The sequence below is a fragment of the Mirounga leonina genome, unplaced genomic scaffold, assembly GCF_011800145.1.
Source record: "Mirounga leonina isolate KUSES-001 unplaced genomic scaffold, KU_Mleo_1.0 Mir_165, whole genome shotgun sequence".
Lineage (NCBI taxonomy): Eukaryota > Metazoa > Chordata > Mammalia > Carnivora > Phocidae > Mirounga > Mirounga leonina.
This window is the reverse complement of record NW_023270415.1, coordinates 22,784,331-22,797,958: the sequence shown is the minus strand read 5'-3', so window position 1 is coordinate 22,797,958 and position 13,628 is coordinate 22,784,331. Positions and strand designations below refer to the sequence as shown.

Sequence of the window (13,628 nt, the reverse complement as noted above, 5' to 3'; positions counted from 1 at the left end):
TTGTAGTAGAGATGTAGTAGATGTAGTAGAGAGATGTAGTAGAGAGATATTTCTCTATATCTGCCTCTACCCAAACTGTGAAGACAGAAGCCAGCCCAGGGAGAGCCCACATTTCAGAAACAATGGGAGAGAGCTCTTAAGGCTGGCACAGTTTATTCATTTATACTACCTACCTGGCCTCTAAGGACTTCCAAATGTGTAATTCTCTGCTGGATTAAGCATATACCCAGCGTGTGACTGGACTCCTACAACAAGAGAAACACCCATGAACTGTTGAGGATTTGAGTGTATAAGGATGCAGAAAAGAGACCTCCTTGGGAAGGTTGAGGTTTGAAGATTGAGACAGATATAGAATAATCAAAAAGAGAGGAAGGATGTCGAGTGTCATTCATAGGGAAAAATATATTCAAATACTGGAGGAGGCAGTGAGACATAGTGACACAGGGGGCATAGGGCCAGGTTCAGAGCCTGATCGTCCTGGGATTTAGTACTGGCTCTGCCTCATGCTTTGCTGCTTTAGGCAAGTCATTTCACCTCTCTGAGCTTCATTTTCTGCTTTTTTTATTTTTTAAAGATTTTATTTGAGAGCGCATGGGCACAGGGGAGAGGCAAAGGGAGAGGGAGAAGCAGATTCCTCATTGAGCAGGGAGCCCAGTGATGTGATGATGCAGGGGATCCCAGGACCCTGGGATCATGACCTGAGCCAAAGACATTTGCTTAACTGACTAAGCCACCCAGATGCCCCCATTTCTGCTTTCTTTACCTCTAAAGAAGTGTTGCTGATCCTGATCTTGCAAAGTGATTACAAAAATTAGACGTAAAATATATGAAGTATTCAGGATGGTGCTTGGCTTATATTATACATCCTACTATTTTTATACTTCTCCTGTGGTTATTAGTACTATAGCTACTCACTCGTACTATTTTTATTTATTCAGTAAGCACTTAGTTTGTGCTAAGTGCTGTACATGCATTTTTTTAATTTACAATAGAAATTGGAGCCAGTCCAGTCCATAAATTAGCATTTCAGCTGCTTAAATTTCATCAGAGGGCACATAAATATTCAGGATTGAAAATGATCTCAGAATTTCTTACTTAGTAAATCCTTGGAATCTGTCCTAATGAATAATCAGAGGTACAGATTTATATACAGTAATATGTCTGCAGCATTATTAATAATAGTAAAAAATATGTTAGAAATATTCACATATGGAAAACATGGGATAGAACTGAGGAAATTATACCAAAATGTTGATAAGAATTATCACAATTGAGAGACTATGGACTCTGAGAAACAAACTGAGGGTCCTAGAGGGGAGGGGGGTGGGGGGATGGGTTAGCCTGGTGGTGGGTATTAAAGAGGGCACGTTCTGCATGGAGCGCTGGGTGTTATACGCAAACAATGAATCATGGAACACTACATCAAAAACTAATGATGTAATGTATGGTGATTAACATAACAATAAAAATGGAAAAAAATTATCACAATTGTAGGATTATGATTAGTTTTTTATACTATATATTTTCTAGTTAGTTTTCTATAATTTCCTTGTATTTTAGTATTGTGAATTTTTCCTTAAATAGGGTAACTTGGTTTTTCAGTTTAGCCTCACGTGACACATTTGAATAATTTACATAATCCCTCCCCCAGGTATCCTCCCCCCCCCAGCCCCGGGCAGCCTAGCTTTATTTTGCCTGTGCTGATGATTATAAAATTCTCAGTCTAAGACTGGCTTCTCTGGTTCTGCTTTGCACACCACTACTGACTAGCTTTGTCTTTATTTTTTTTAATGATGCCTTTTATGACCCTTAGTATCACTGCCTGATCACCAACAGAGATCGAACTTTTTTAAGTCCCCTGGTGCTTGAGGACAGCACTGCCCTCCCAGTGGGGCCTGGGTCTCTGTTTCTCCCCTGCAGAGTGCTGTCCAGTCATCCACCATTGTGTCTTGCAGGTGGGGTTGACCAGATGCCCAGGAGTTTTGGGGTACACACTGGTGGGGTCATCTGAGACTTTGTGTCCAGACTCTGTTCCAGGAGGGCAATCTGACTGAGAAGTATTTTGTTCTCAGGATGATGAATTTGGGCCACCAGAAAGGTGCCAACACACAGATTGGGGGTGACTGAAATTGTTTATGTTAATAGGTACCCCATAAAAATATTTGTCCCTACACACCCTAGAGGTGTGGCTCTAATGATCCCTTAAGCATTCTCTCCTTGTCTAAAGCATCTAGAGGGCCTTCAGTATTGCTGCGTATAACACCTATTCCCCACTGTGCTGTCCATGCTGCTTTGGATGAATACTTTGTCAGTGTTGCTCAGCAAGTGAGATACAGAAACCAACACAGTACTCCATGCTTGAGCAATATGGAAGATGACACCTAGCCCAAAGAAAGACCCCAGTGCTCAGCCATGAGATCACAATTAGAGATAATAAATTATCACTATAAGATGCTGAGCAAAGGCATCCTTTATATATTCTCTAGAAGCCCAGGACATCAAATCTTAGGCCAAACTAATGAAATATTTCTTACTCAAATTTTAGTAAATGTAATTTCATTCTTAAGCATGTGGTACATTTTCTGAATCACTTGGTATTTCTGAGGCATGCAGTGATAGTTGAAACACTTTATATTTTAAACTTTATTCCTTAATGACATGGATTATAGTTTATCTTTGAGGTACTAGAAATAAAGGGAGAGGAAAGGAATATCTTGGGTATAATTTTAGAAAGGGAATCAAATCCTGTCTCTTATGTAGTCTTCTGACTAATATCTTAGCCACTTTTTCTTTCTTAAAGGTCCTTTTAGATTGCTGCATAATACCCTCCACAGGAGACAAGTCTTGCCCAGACTACCATGTAAGTTTATTTTATCATGATAATTTGAAGTTTATTCTAATTCTTTAATGAATATTAAAAACAATGTTACTAGAGTTCCATGATCTCAGAAGATGGCAATTATTGTCTTCATTTGTCATATTATTATATCATCTACTTGTGAGAGGATTTTTCTTCCATTTTCTCCCAATATTTTAATTGTTTCTAATAGCATTATTTAGGGTTGTTTCTAGTCTTCATATTTTCTTTTTTTTTTTTTTTAAAGATTTTATTTATTTGACAGAGAGAGAGTGAGAGCAGGAACACAAGCAGGGGGAGTGGGAGAGGGAGAAGCAGACTTCCCGCCACGCAGGGAGCCCGACGCGGGACTCCATCCAGGGACCCTGGGATCATGACCTGAGCTGAAGGCAGACGCTTAACGATTGAGCCACCCAGGTGCCCCATAGCCTTCATATTTTCTTTAGCAGTACTGCCTGAAGAATGAAGTTCCAAAGATCTAAGTGATCTTTTGAGAGTTCATCTTCTTCCATGACTATGGGTTACAGAAGGTTAGGTAATAGCCTCCTGAGATATTTTTTAAATTAAAAAAAGAAGATTTCTTTCTTTCTTTGAGAGAGAACACGAGAGCATGAATGGGGCAGGGAGGGGCAGAGGGACCGGAAGCGGCAGATTCCCCGCTCAGCGGGGAGCCCACCTCGGGGCTCAATCCCAGGACCCTGAGATCATGACCTGAGCCGAAGGCAGAGGCTTAACCAACTGAGCCACCCAGGTGCCCCTAATATAAAAATATTTATTTTTTGAAATTAAGATGAAATAAATTAATCTACATTTCTTCAGACAAAAATGACTCAATTTTATTTGAACTACTTAATTTTCAGCAGAATGATAGCCTTGCATATTTGATTTATCAAGACCTATTTTGGGGGTATATACTAGACTGTTAATTTTTTCAAAATTTTATCTCCTACAGATCGAGTACAATTTCACATATCTTCAGTGTCCATTAGAATTTACCAAGAAAGTAATACCTGCACAGGATGTTACATATGAGCCTCTTACAACCCTCAATGTAAGTCTGGTATTTTCATTATCAGGTTGTTTCTACATGGGTTCTATAATGTTTTGGTGCAATAGTTCCAGGAAGGGGCCTGGAAAGAATTCCACATTAATAGTTTTAGGTCTCTGTCCCCCATGTGTCCTAACCCTTTATTTTTTAGGGAAGAAAACAGTCATTTTCTATAGTTGCTATGATTTGATCTGCCCTAAAGTTCCACACTCTTGACCACTCTAGTCCTAATGGTCATGTTAAACCTGCCCCAACCCAGAATCCAATAAACCATGGACAACATGGGCTGACAATCAGCACTTGCTCTCCACCTCCGTCAACCTGTATATTTAAGAGTTTCCTCCATGCAAAACCACGGGAAAATTCAAGGCTGACATTTTACAATCATAGCTTCCAAGTCAGCTAACCACTGGGCTCCACAGTAAACTCTGACCTTTCAGAACCTTAGATCCTTCTGGAGGAGTGATCCCAATCTGAAAGCAGTCCCAGCATGCACAGTGTGGACCCAAATTGCCCAAGAGACTTAAGACCAAATCAACTCTTATTCCAAAGAGTACTTTTACATTTCCAGCAGATGGGACAATAAAAACCATGCCAAGATGATCCACTGCAGTCTTAATCAGGGGTCTCAAACTCAAATAGCTACAGAGGAAATAGGTAACAGATGGTCTAAAAGGAGATCGGCTACTAGCATCAACAAGTCGGTGCCATCTGGGAAGGGCAGCCCAGCCTAACTTATAAACACTGGCAACAAATTAACACTGTGTGCAAGCAAAAGAAAACCTATTTGAGGGTTGCATTTCCAAATGTGGCCTAGGGCCTAGATATGTGTTAATATGGTAACCACTAGCCATATGTTGACTACTTAAAACTGATTAAAATTAAGTAAAGTTAAAAGTTCATTTCTTCATTTGCAGTAACCACATTTCAAGCACTCAGTAGACAATGTGCCTTGTGGCTTTACTATTGAACACAAATACAGGACATTTCCATCACCGCAGAAAGTTCTATTGGACAGCACTGGTCTAGACCAATTGGGAATTTTCATTCACTTTAAATGAATTCATTTCTCTGCATGGAAGCCTTTGGTACAGATCATGGTATCAACCATCACCTAAGTGATATCTAGAAGGCTTACTAAGTACTTGGAGTAGGAAGGATGCAGAGCCCCATGGACTTTATGCCCACAAGGCTGGCCGTGGAAACGACTCTCACATTGGCTTTATGCAAAGCATTTTAGCTCTGCTGGAGTATGTTATGTTTTGCAGTTGTTATTATAGTTCAGACTCAATAGCCAAATGACCTAAAAGTAACTATACTACAGCTATACTTAGAATTTTTGTGTATGTATGTGGAAGTTTTTAAATTGTAATTTAAAGAATAGGCAATACTTCTATCAGGGTATGTCAGGAATGAGAATAGGAGGAAACAAAATCTTTGTAGATTCTAAAAAGTAATAGATTTAATAAAATATAGATTCAGGCAGGACAGAAACCAGTCCCTTGGGCATCTCCCTACAAAGTTAGAACATTCCACACCTCTCTTTCCTCCTCAGGGAGAAGCTAGGAGTTGGGAATTTTCTCTTGATCTCACTGCTTTGTGCTGGGAGAGGGACTGTGGCAAGTAAATGCCATGGATTTTTCTGCTGTCTTTGATGTGGTTCTTCTTGGCTACTGGCTCGCTTGGGGTGCAGGAACCTCTTAACTGGCTTCTGTATTTCTCACAAAGGCAGTTTCCAGGTATTGCTATTAAGTTGATGTCTCTTCTCTCCATGGGTATAGGAGGGCCTGGGACTTCCTGTTCCATCTTGCTGACATCACTTCCTATATGTATTTTTTTTTTTTTAATATTTATTTATTTGACAGCGAGAAAGAGCAAGAGAGGGGACACCAGCAGGGGGAGTGGGAGAGGGAGAAGGAGGCTTCTGGCTGAGCAGGGAGCCCAATGCAGGGCTTGATCCCAGGACCCTGGGATCATAACCTGAGCCAAAGGCAGACGCTTAATGACTGAGCCACCCAGGCGCCCCCCTATTTATGTATTTCTTGAATAATTAAAAATTAATTTGGGGGCACCTTGTTGGCTTAGCCGGTTAAGCGTCTGACTCTTGATTTTGGCTCAGGTCATGATCTCAAGGTTGTGAGATGGAGCCCCAAGTCAGGCTCCATACTGTGTGTGGAGCCCATTTAAGATTCTTTCTCTCCCTCTTCCTCCTTCCCCTCACTAAGAAAAAAATTTTGAAATAAATACTCATAGTTCCCAATAATTCACGAAAACCTAATAATCTACAAGCTAATTTAATGACTATTTATGTGTACTATTCAAAATTCTTCTAGAGAGATAAGCCTGAGTTTCTTCAAGTAAAGAACAAGGGTGTAGAGCTTCCTTATTTATCTTTAATATCCTTTCCAGTTGTAATTTTGTTTAAGATTAAAATGCTTATTCTATGTCAACTAGTGAGAAATTGAGAGACAAACTGAATCAAATAACTGCATCTGTATAAAATGATTCTCTCTAGCTTGTTTTTGAAAATATACATTCTTGCTGTAATTTTTGATTTTTCGAACTTTCATAAGGAAGTGTTACTTTTACAATATTAAAATAAATTTATAAAACCAGCAAACAGCTTAGTTTGTACTTACTAGTTTAATAGGATTTATTTTTATTGATCTTTCCTTATTTCTCAGGTAATGGTACAACATAACCGCATAGAACTTCTCAACCATCCTGTGTGTAAAGAATACTTACTTATGAAATGGTGGGTATTAAGTAGTATTTCTTTTTAATGCCCCCATTAAGTTTGTTTAAAGCCTTCTAATTAGTTGTTTAGATTTTATTATTTTAATGTTTTACACTTTGAAAAAGACGTGTTGAAGGCAAATTTTGGTATTAAAATGCTGTTCATCTTTGACATTAAATGAAATATTTGGGGGGTGGAAATCCTTATATAAGACATGAAGAAGCACTCCTCCTGGGCCTTGCATTTTAGTGGACGGTGAAGTGAAAGGGGTACCTGAGAAGAGCAATCAACGTGGAAGTCAGAAAATAGGAGCTAAAGTCTCTGTTCTTCCATTACTTGGTGAGAGATTTTACGTAAGTCATGATTTTCTGGGAAGTTGAGATTTCTTTCCCGAAAATGAAAAAAGGTGAATTTGAAGATCTTGGTTCTAAAGTTCAATGAATTTACCAAATAGATTTCTGAGAGAGATTATAACTACTTTTTCCACTTTTTATCTTATGCATTTTTTTTGTTGAAATTGTGATTAATTTTTGTAGGTTGGCTTATGGGTTTAGAGCCCATGTTATGAACTTAGGATCTTACTGCATTGGTCTCCTGCCTATGACATTTCTTGTTATCAGTATAAAGCCAGGTATGGCTTTCAACTCAACTGGAATCATCAATGGAACTAGTGATCATTCAGAAATCTTAGACACCAAGGTATTTTCAATTGGTCTTTATATTTCAACTTTTTAAAATAAAATTATTATCAAAAGTGTGGTTTTTTTCCTTAGAAATACTAACCCCATAATAAATCTGAAATATGAGGACTTTATTATAAATAGACTGTAGAATTCATATATGAACAATTTCTCCCAAAATCCTTTGTGGAATGAGAGGGACTATAAGTAAATAGGTCAATAAATGAGTTTGTAAATTAAAGAGAATTGACATGTATGAGATACTAGTTTTAATGCTGGAGTTTAAAACTTTAAAATAGGTCTACAAGAAAGCAGATTTGTGGCTGTCAGGGATTTTGGGGGAAAAGAAGTGTTTCTTAGTGGATACAGGGTTTGTGTTTGGGGATGATGAAAAATTACGGAGCTAGATGATGATGGATGGTGGTGGTAGTTTCCTTCATGTCACAGAATTATACATTTTGAAATGTAAATATACATGTAAAATGTAAAACTTTGAAAATGGTAAATTTTATGTTTATGTGTATTTTACCATAGTAAAAATTTTTTTTATATAGGTCTACAGATTTCATATTCTTTTAGAAATCGTTTGGTAATTTTTGAACCTCTCTTAGAAAGGACATTATGAAATGGGTATGAGTTGTCTTTATATTGGTATCACAGTAATTTTCTGTTTAAAGCAAATATAAACAGTATGTAGGAATGAAACAGAAGAAAAATGAAATATTTAATAGTGGAAATTATGAAGACGCTTAAGTGTTGTTTTATTTGATATCCTTCATAATGGTTTGTTTTGTATTTTTCTGTTTCAGAATTCATATTTTATAAAAGTTTGCATGATTTTAGTTTTTTTATCAAGTATATTTGGATATTGCAAAGAAGTGGTCCAAATTTTCCAACAGGTACACAATACATTTTGTATCTCTAAAGTTGCAAATATTTTAATATGCAGAACATTAAATTGCTGAACTATTATTGAAGCAATATATATCAGAATAAAATCACATAACTTGACAAATGTATAGATTGGAAATACCAAGCATAAACTTTTCAAACTGTAGAAATCACATGATTTTAGATAAGACTCCTGCATTGAATGGTGCGTATTTGATAAATCTGAAGTAAGGATGTTCCCGTTGTACTACTCCATATGGGTCTGCTTGGCTACAAATGAACTTATGAATGACTTTTCTGTATTTTCTCTGATATCAGTTAGATATTTTGCTAACATAATAGATTTTGAATTTGATACTTTTAGTAACAATTTATAAAGAACTTACTTGGTCCATGACTCCATTTCAAATGGGTTTTTCTTTGAATTGCTTTCTTAATTAGAATGCTTTTCTTTATTGGATAAAATTTCAAGTTATAAAAAAATTTGAGAATACTTTATAGTGTAATTTTTACTTCATACCTTATTTTTTGTTTTAATGGGTGGACCAAGTTCAGATCAGACTCAAGAATTACGTGAGTTATCTACAGGTCCTTACTTTGGCTAATAAATGGCATCAATCTTTTCTCAGTGTGGAGGTTTAAAGTCTTTTATTCACTTTTTGGGGTTTTTTGTGCATCTTTTTATAAGATACATATCTTGTATACAATACCTCATTTTATGTGAAAATTTACTTTGTTACATAAGCACATTGATATGTGCATTAAAGAATGTTAATGATAGTTACAATGCTTCACATTTGTTTGATATACATTGCAAGTACTTATGTGTGTGTGTATGTAGTTGCAGTAAATTGTCACAATTCTGAGAAGTAAACTATATTGTTCCATTGTAGCTTAAATGATTTAGGGCATATTATTTAATCTTGTCATAATTTTCATTTTTATTTTTTACAGATTATAACCTAAACTATAAAGTTATATGATTTCTCTAACAGAGTTGGTCTCCACATTTTTTTATTGATACTAAAATCATCACCTCTATAGGAAATTTAATGTCCAAAACATGAAATCTTTAAGAGTAGGAAATGACGTCAAATTTTTGCAGTCATTAAGTCTTAGCACAGGCCTCAAACCTCCTTAGAAGCAGCTTTATTTGTATCCTGAGAAATTCACATGTATGTCCTTACACAGGCATAAAGGAATTAATTAAACCAACCGGCAGCTCCCCAGGAATTTCCTTAAGAAGGAATGGGCTCTACAGAAAAAGCCCAGGAAATTGTAGAATTTCCTTAGGTATCAGATTCCCAAAGTGTGCCAGGTCAACAGAAAAGGCTGGGCCACCTCCAATACTGGTCCATACCCAGGGCTCTGAGTTCAGTCGAGGATGGCAGAAGCTGGCTCCTCGGTCCTAAACCTCTCCAACTGCAGTGTCACAAAAATGTTGCGTGTGTGTGTGTGTGTGTGTGTGTGTGTGTGTAAGATGCCAGGTCTTGGTCTCTACATGTGGTAATTCTGAATTCTTTTCAACCCCAGAAGAGGAACTATATTTTGGATCATGCCAATGCAGTTGAATGGATTATCTATACAACAAGCATCATTTTTGTGTTACCCTTATTCATTGGTATACCAGCTTCTCTGCAGTGGCAATGTGGAGCGGTTGCTATATACTTCTACTGGATGAACTTCTTATTATATCTGCAGAGGTAAAGCCAGCTTGAATGATTTCTATATCCCTTAGGTATTTTTAACATTAAAAGAACTATTTTAAGTACCATAAATTTATAATTGGCTCATTCCTTTTCCAATTGTTTTAGACTGTGCAGATACATTTTATATACTATTAAGGAAAAGGTGAGAGAGGTTTGGAGCTCAGAGTATAGACCAAGAATTCTTAACCTTGGCACTACTGAAATTTGTGGCTAGGTATTTTTTTGATGTGGGGGGCTGCCCTGTGCATTGAAGAACGTGTAGCAGCATCCCTGGCCTCTACTGACTAGATAACCAGTAGCAACACCCCCACCATGTGACAACAAAAAATGTATCCAGATATTGTCAAATATCTTCTGAGTGGCAAAATAGTCTGCGGTCAAGAATCACTGGTCTAGACAAATCTAGGTTAAATGTGGGGTTTAAATTGGAATAAAAGTATTGGTTATTCTTGGCTTTGGTATTATTTGCTAAGCATTTACTTTAGATTAAAACAAAATGAAGAGATAGGTATGGGAAATAATAGTGATATAAGAGACAAAAGAAGTTCAAAAAACCTAATTCTAGAGGGGGAAAAAAGGACTAAGCTCTCTTACCTCCCACACTTGCCAATGTTGAGATAAAGTTATTTCATAAAATCTTTACAATAACGAGATAAATATTACTCACAGTATATAAAAGAAGAAAATGAAGGGCTGAGCTAAGTAACTTTCCCAGGATCTCAGCTAGCAAGCAGACATTTTACCCACATCTTTCTAACTCCAGGGACCATGCTTTTCCTACCATATCATCTGCATCACTGTTTACAAGCACAATGTTGTGTGGTTGAGCCCAGCCGCTTGGAAAGGACATGGTGTGGTGGGAAGAACAGTGGTCTGGAAGTCAAGAGGCTTCAAGGCAAGTCCAGGTACTGCCACTCCTTTGGCTTTGCCATTATCAGCGACCTTAGCGAGTTCCTGGACATCTTTTGGGAACTTAGTTTCTCTAAAGTCCCTTTCAGCTTTAAAGTCTCATGATTCCCCCTTTAACAAGCTGTCTTTGTCAAAGGAAATGTCCAAATTGGTGGCTAGATGACACATCCATTATCTGCCTAGCCATTTCACAATTTTGGTTTCTGGGAGAGAAAAAGGAAACCTCAGGAGGCCATGTAAATCATATGGGTGTGCCCTTCAGGTCTAGGAGCTCATTTAGAATCTCCACTGGATGCATCACATAAATCATCTTTAGGATCCCTTTATCAAGCTTTGATAGCACTTTCTATGATCCTGGGAAGATTTTTCTCTCCTACTTTGTTTGAAGTGATACCTAGTGGTCAAGTAGTAAAACAAAGATAAACACTAACAAGAAGGAAAAAGAAAACCATTTGACAGTTTGAAAATAAGACTACTGTTCATGATTTCTCATGTCTCCTTTTTGAAAGTAACTGGCCTCAGTTACTCATCTATGAAACATTGTACCTAATGCATGATGAATATTAACACTTTGACCAGAAAAGTAAATACATATTTTAATTGTTAAATTTTCCTAGATTTGAAAATTGTGGAATTTTCATCGTTATGTTAGAGGTAATCATGAAAACTTTGTTGAGGTCTACGGTCGTGTTTGTCTTCCTTCTTCTGGCTTTTGGCCTCAGCTTTTACGTCCTCCTAAGTTTGCAGGTGAGGCAGCTACATTAGTAGTTGATTTTGTTGATGTGAATATTGGGAATACATATTTATACTTAAATCTGAATGGCTTAGAAAATTAATAGTAACATAATTTTTTATCTGATAAAGTTGCCTTCAAATGATTTTTATTGAAGGAAAAAATATCGCCTAACTCAATGACTTTCTTCCATTGTCAAAATGTTTATATATATAATGCATGATGATTTGTTATAGATGCAGAAAAGATCTTGATGATTTTATTGCCAGTTTATTAGTTCTTATCACTTTCAGTAGCTATAGTCCTGTGACTTAAAAAAAGTAAATAAGATTTTATCATTTTACTCTTCAGGAAGTATTTTTTCGTTACATGCATTTTGCATTTCACTTTTACCTTACCATCTTTTCTCAGGATGCATTCAGCTCTCCATTGCTCTCTATAATCCAGACCTTCAGCATGATGCTAGGAGATATTAATTATCGCGATGCCTTCCTAGAACCGTTTTTGAGAAACAAATTGGCATATCCAGTTCTGTCCTTTATACAGATTATTGCCTTTACCATGTTTGTCCCAATTGTACTCATGAATTTACTTGTAAGTAATTTGTCCTTATATTTTCTGTTTGTTGATCATTTGGAGCATTTAGCAATGAAAATTATTCTTAGCCTCCTTCATCTCCCTTCATGAAAGTCAAAAGGGACTATTATAAAATCCATTCATTCAACATTCATTTAGTGCCGGGGGTGTGCCAGGCACAGCATGAGGCCCAGGGGATGCCAGGATGCATTCACTTGGCAGATATGAAGAATCTAGACACTGATCCAGGTGCTAGGAAACGGTGGTGAATAGAGCAATACCCAGTCCTTACATTATAAATTAGTCATGAAGTTAAGTAGTAAATAAATAAATATGTAATATAATGTCATGGGGATGATAAATGCTATGAGGAACTACAACACTGAAGAATAAGGAAATAAAGATGAATGGTGTGTGCTGCTCTGGAGTTGGGGTAGGGGGTCAGAGGTTGGGCAGAGATCTTGGTGGAATGAAGGATTAAAACCTCATCTCTGCCTTTAAATTTCTCATTGACCAGAGATTCAAGTGGGGAAGAGCCTCTCAGGCACGCAGACATCTGTGGCATTCAGGTGCCATCTCTAAACCAGTCACAGGCTAACATCCCCAGCAGACATGAACATGCCCTGCACAGAGAACCTGCTCCAGCCACGAGCATCTTAGCCAATGCAGGCAGAAGTACATCCCAGGTCCATGGAATACCCGAGCTGACATTACAGTGCATTTTTCCCCCCTTATTCATTTATGTAAACATGCACACATTCAATACACTTTTACTGAGTCTGACTATGCACCAGGAATTGTGCTATACAGTGTTTCTGGAAAGAAAAGAAAAGATCGACTACTTAATGTTTTGATTCACTTACTTGATGCAACTCCAGAGTTTTATTTTGATGACCTAGAAAAATAAAGGACAACACGAAGAATAATAAAGAATGACATAAAGCCCACATTTTCCCCTTAGAATCCCTTATGTTTTAGAAGATAATTATCTAGAAGAGGATTTGGCCTAGCAGTAGTATACATTGGTGCCATCTCTACCTGCACGTCCTAGAAGAAAATCAAACCCAACAGAGCCAAGACTGTCAATGTTTTCTTTCCTTCAAACTCTGCCGATGCCTCTCAGTAGCACCTTCCTGGTCATCTCAGATCATTGGAAGATACTTTAGATTCAGCTCTGCCCTTTCCTCACTTCTTCCAGTAAATATTTGCCTCTTATGCCTACTTCCAGTTGGCTTACACCCTCATGGTTCCTCATCCATATTGCTGCAGTAGCCCAAAGAGGCTATCTTGTCTCACTTCTCTAATCCTTCCTGCAAATTGTCACCACAGTGATGTTCTAAGTGATGTACTTGTTGACTATACATGGTTCTCAGTGCTAGTCTGCACACCCTGGAATATACTCTTTCAGTGCTCATTCACTCAGTAGCTATTTTGTGTACCTACTATATGCCCTGTATGGTTCTAAGCACTGGGCATACAGTGGTGACT

The 13,628-nt window shown here is 37.5% G+C and overlaps 1 protein-coding gene across 1 annotated transcript in view; it reads left to right on the top strand.

Moving 5' to 3' along the window:
• The window catches only part of TRPA1 (transient receptor potential cation channel subfamily A member 1), a 52,060-nt gene that overhangs the window by 31,122 nt on the left and 7,310 nt on the right, over positions 1 to 13,628 (top strand). Inside the window, exons 16-23 of the mRNA XM_035012258.1 lie at positions 2,801 to 2,860; positions 3,810 to 3,908; positions 6,590 to 6,660; positions 7,179 to 7,341; positions 8,132 to 8,221; positions 9,747 to 9,916; positions 11,449 to 11,578; positions 11,976 to 12,158. Of these exons, the coding sequence (XP_034868149.1) occupies positions 2,801 to 2,860; positions 3,810 to 3,908; positions 6,590 to 6,660; positions 7,179 to 7,341; positions 8,132 to 8,221; positions 9,747 to 9,916; positions 11,449 to 11,578; positions 11,976 to 12,158 (966 nt within the window). The remainder of the gene's footprint in view (positions 1 to 2,800; positions 2,861 to 3,809; positions 3,909 to 6,589; positions 6,661 to 7,178; positions 7,342 to 8,131; positions 8,222 to 9,746; positions 9,917 to 11,448; positions 11,579 to 11,975; positions 12,159 to 13,628) is intronic.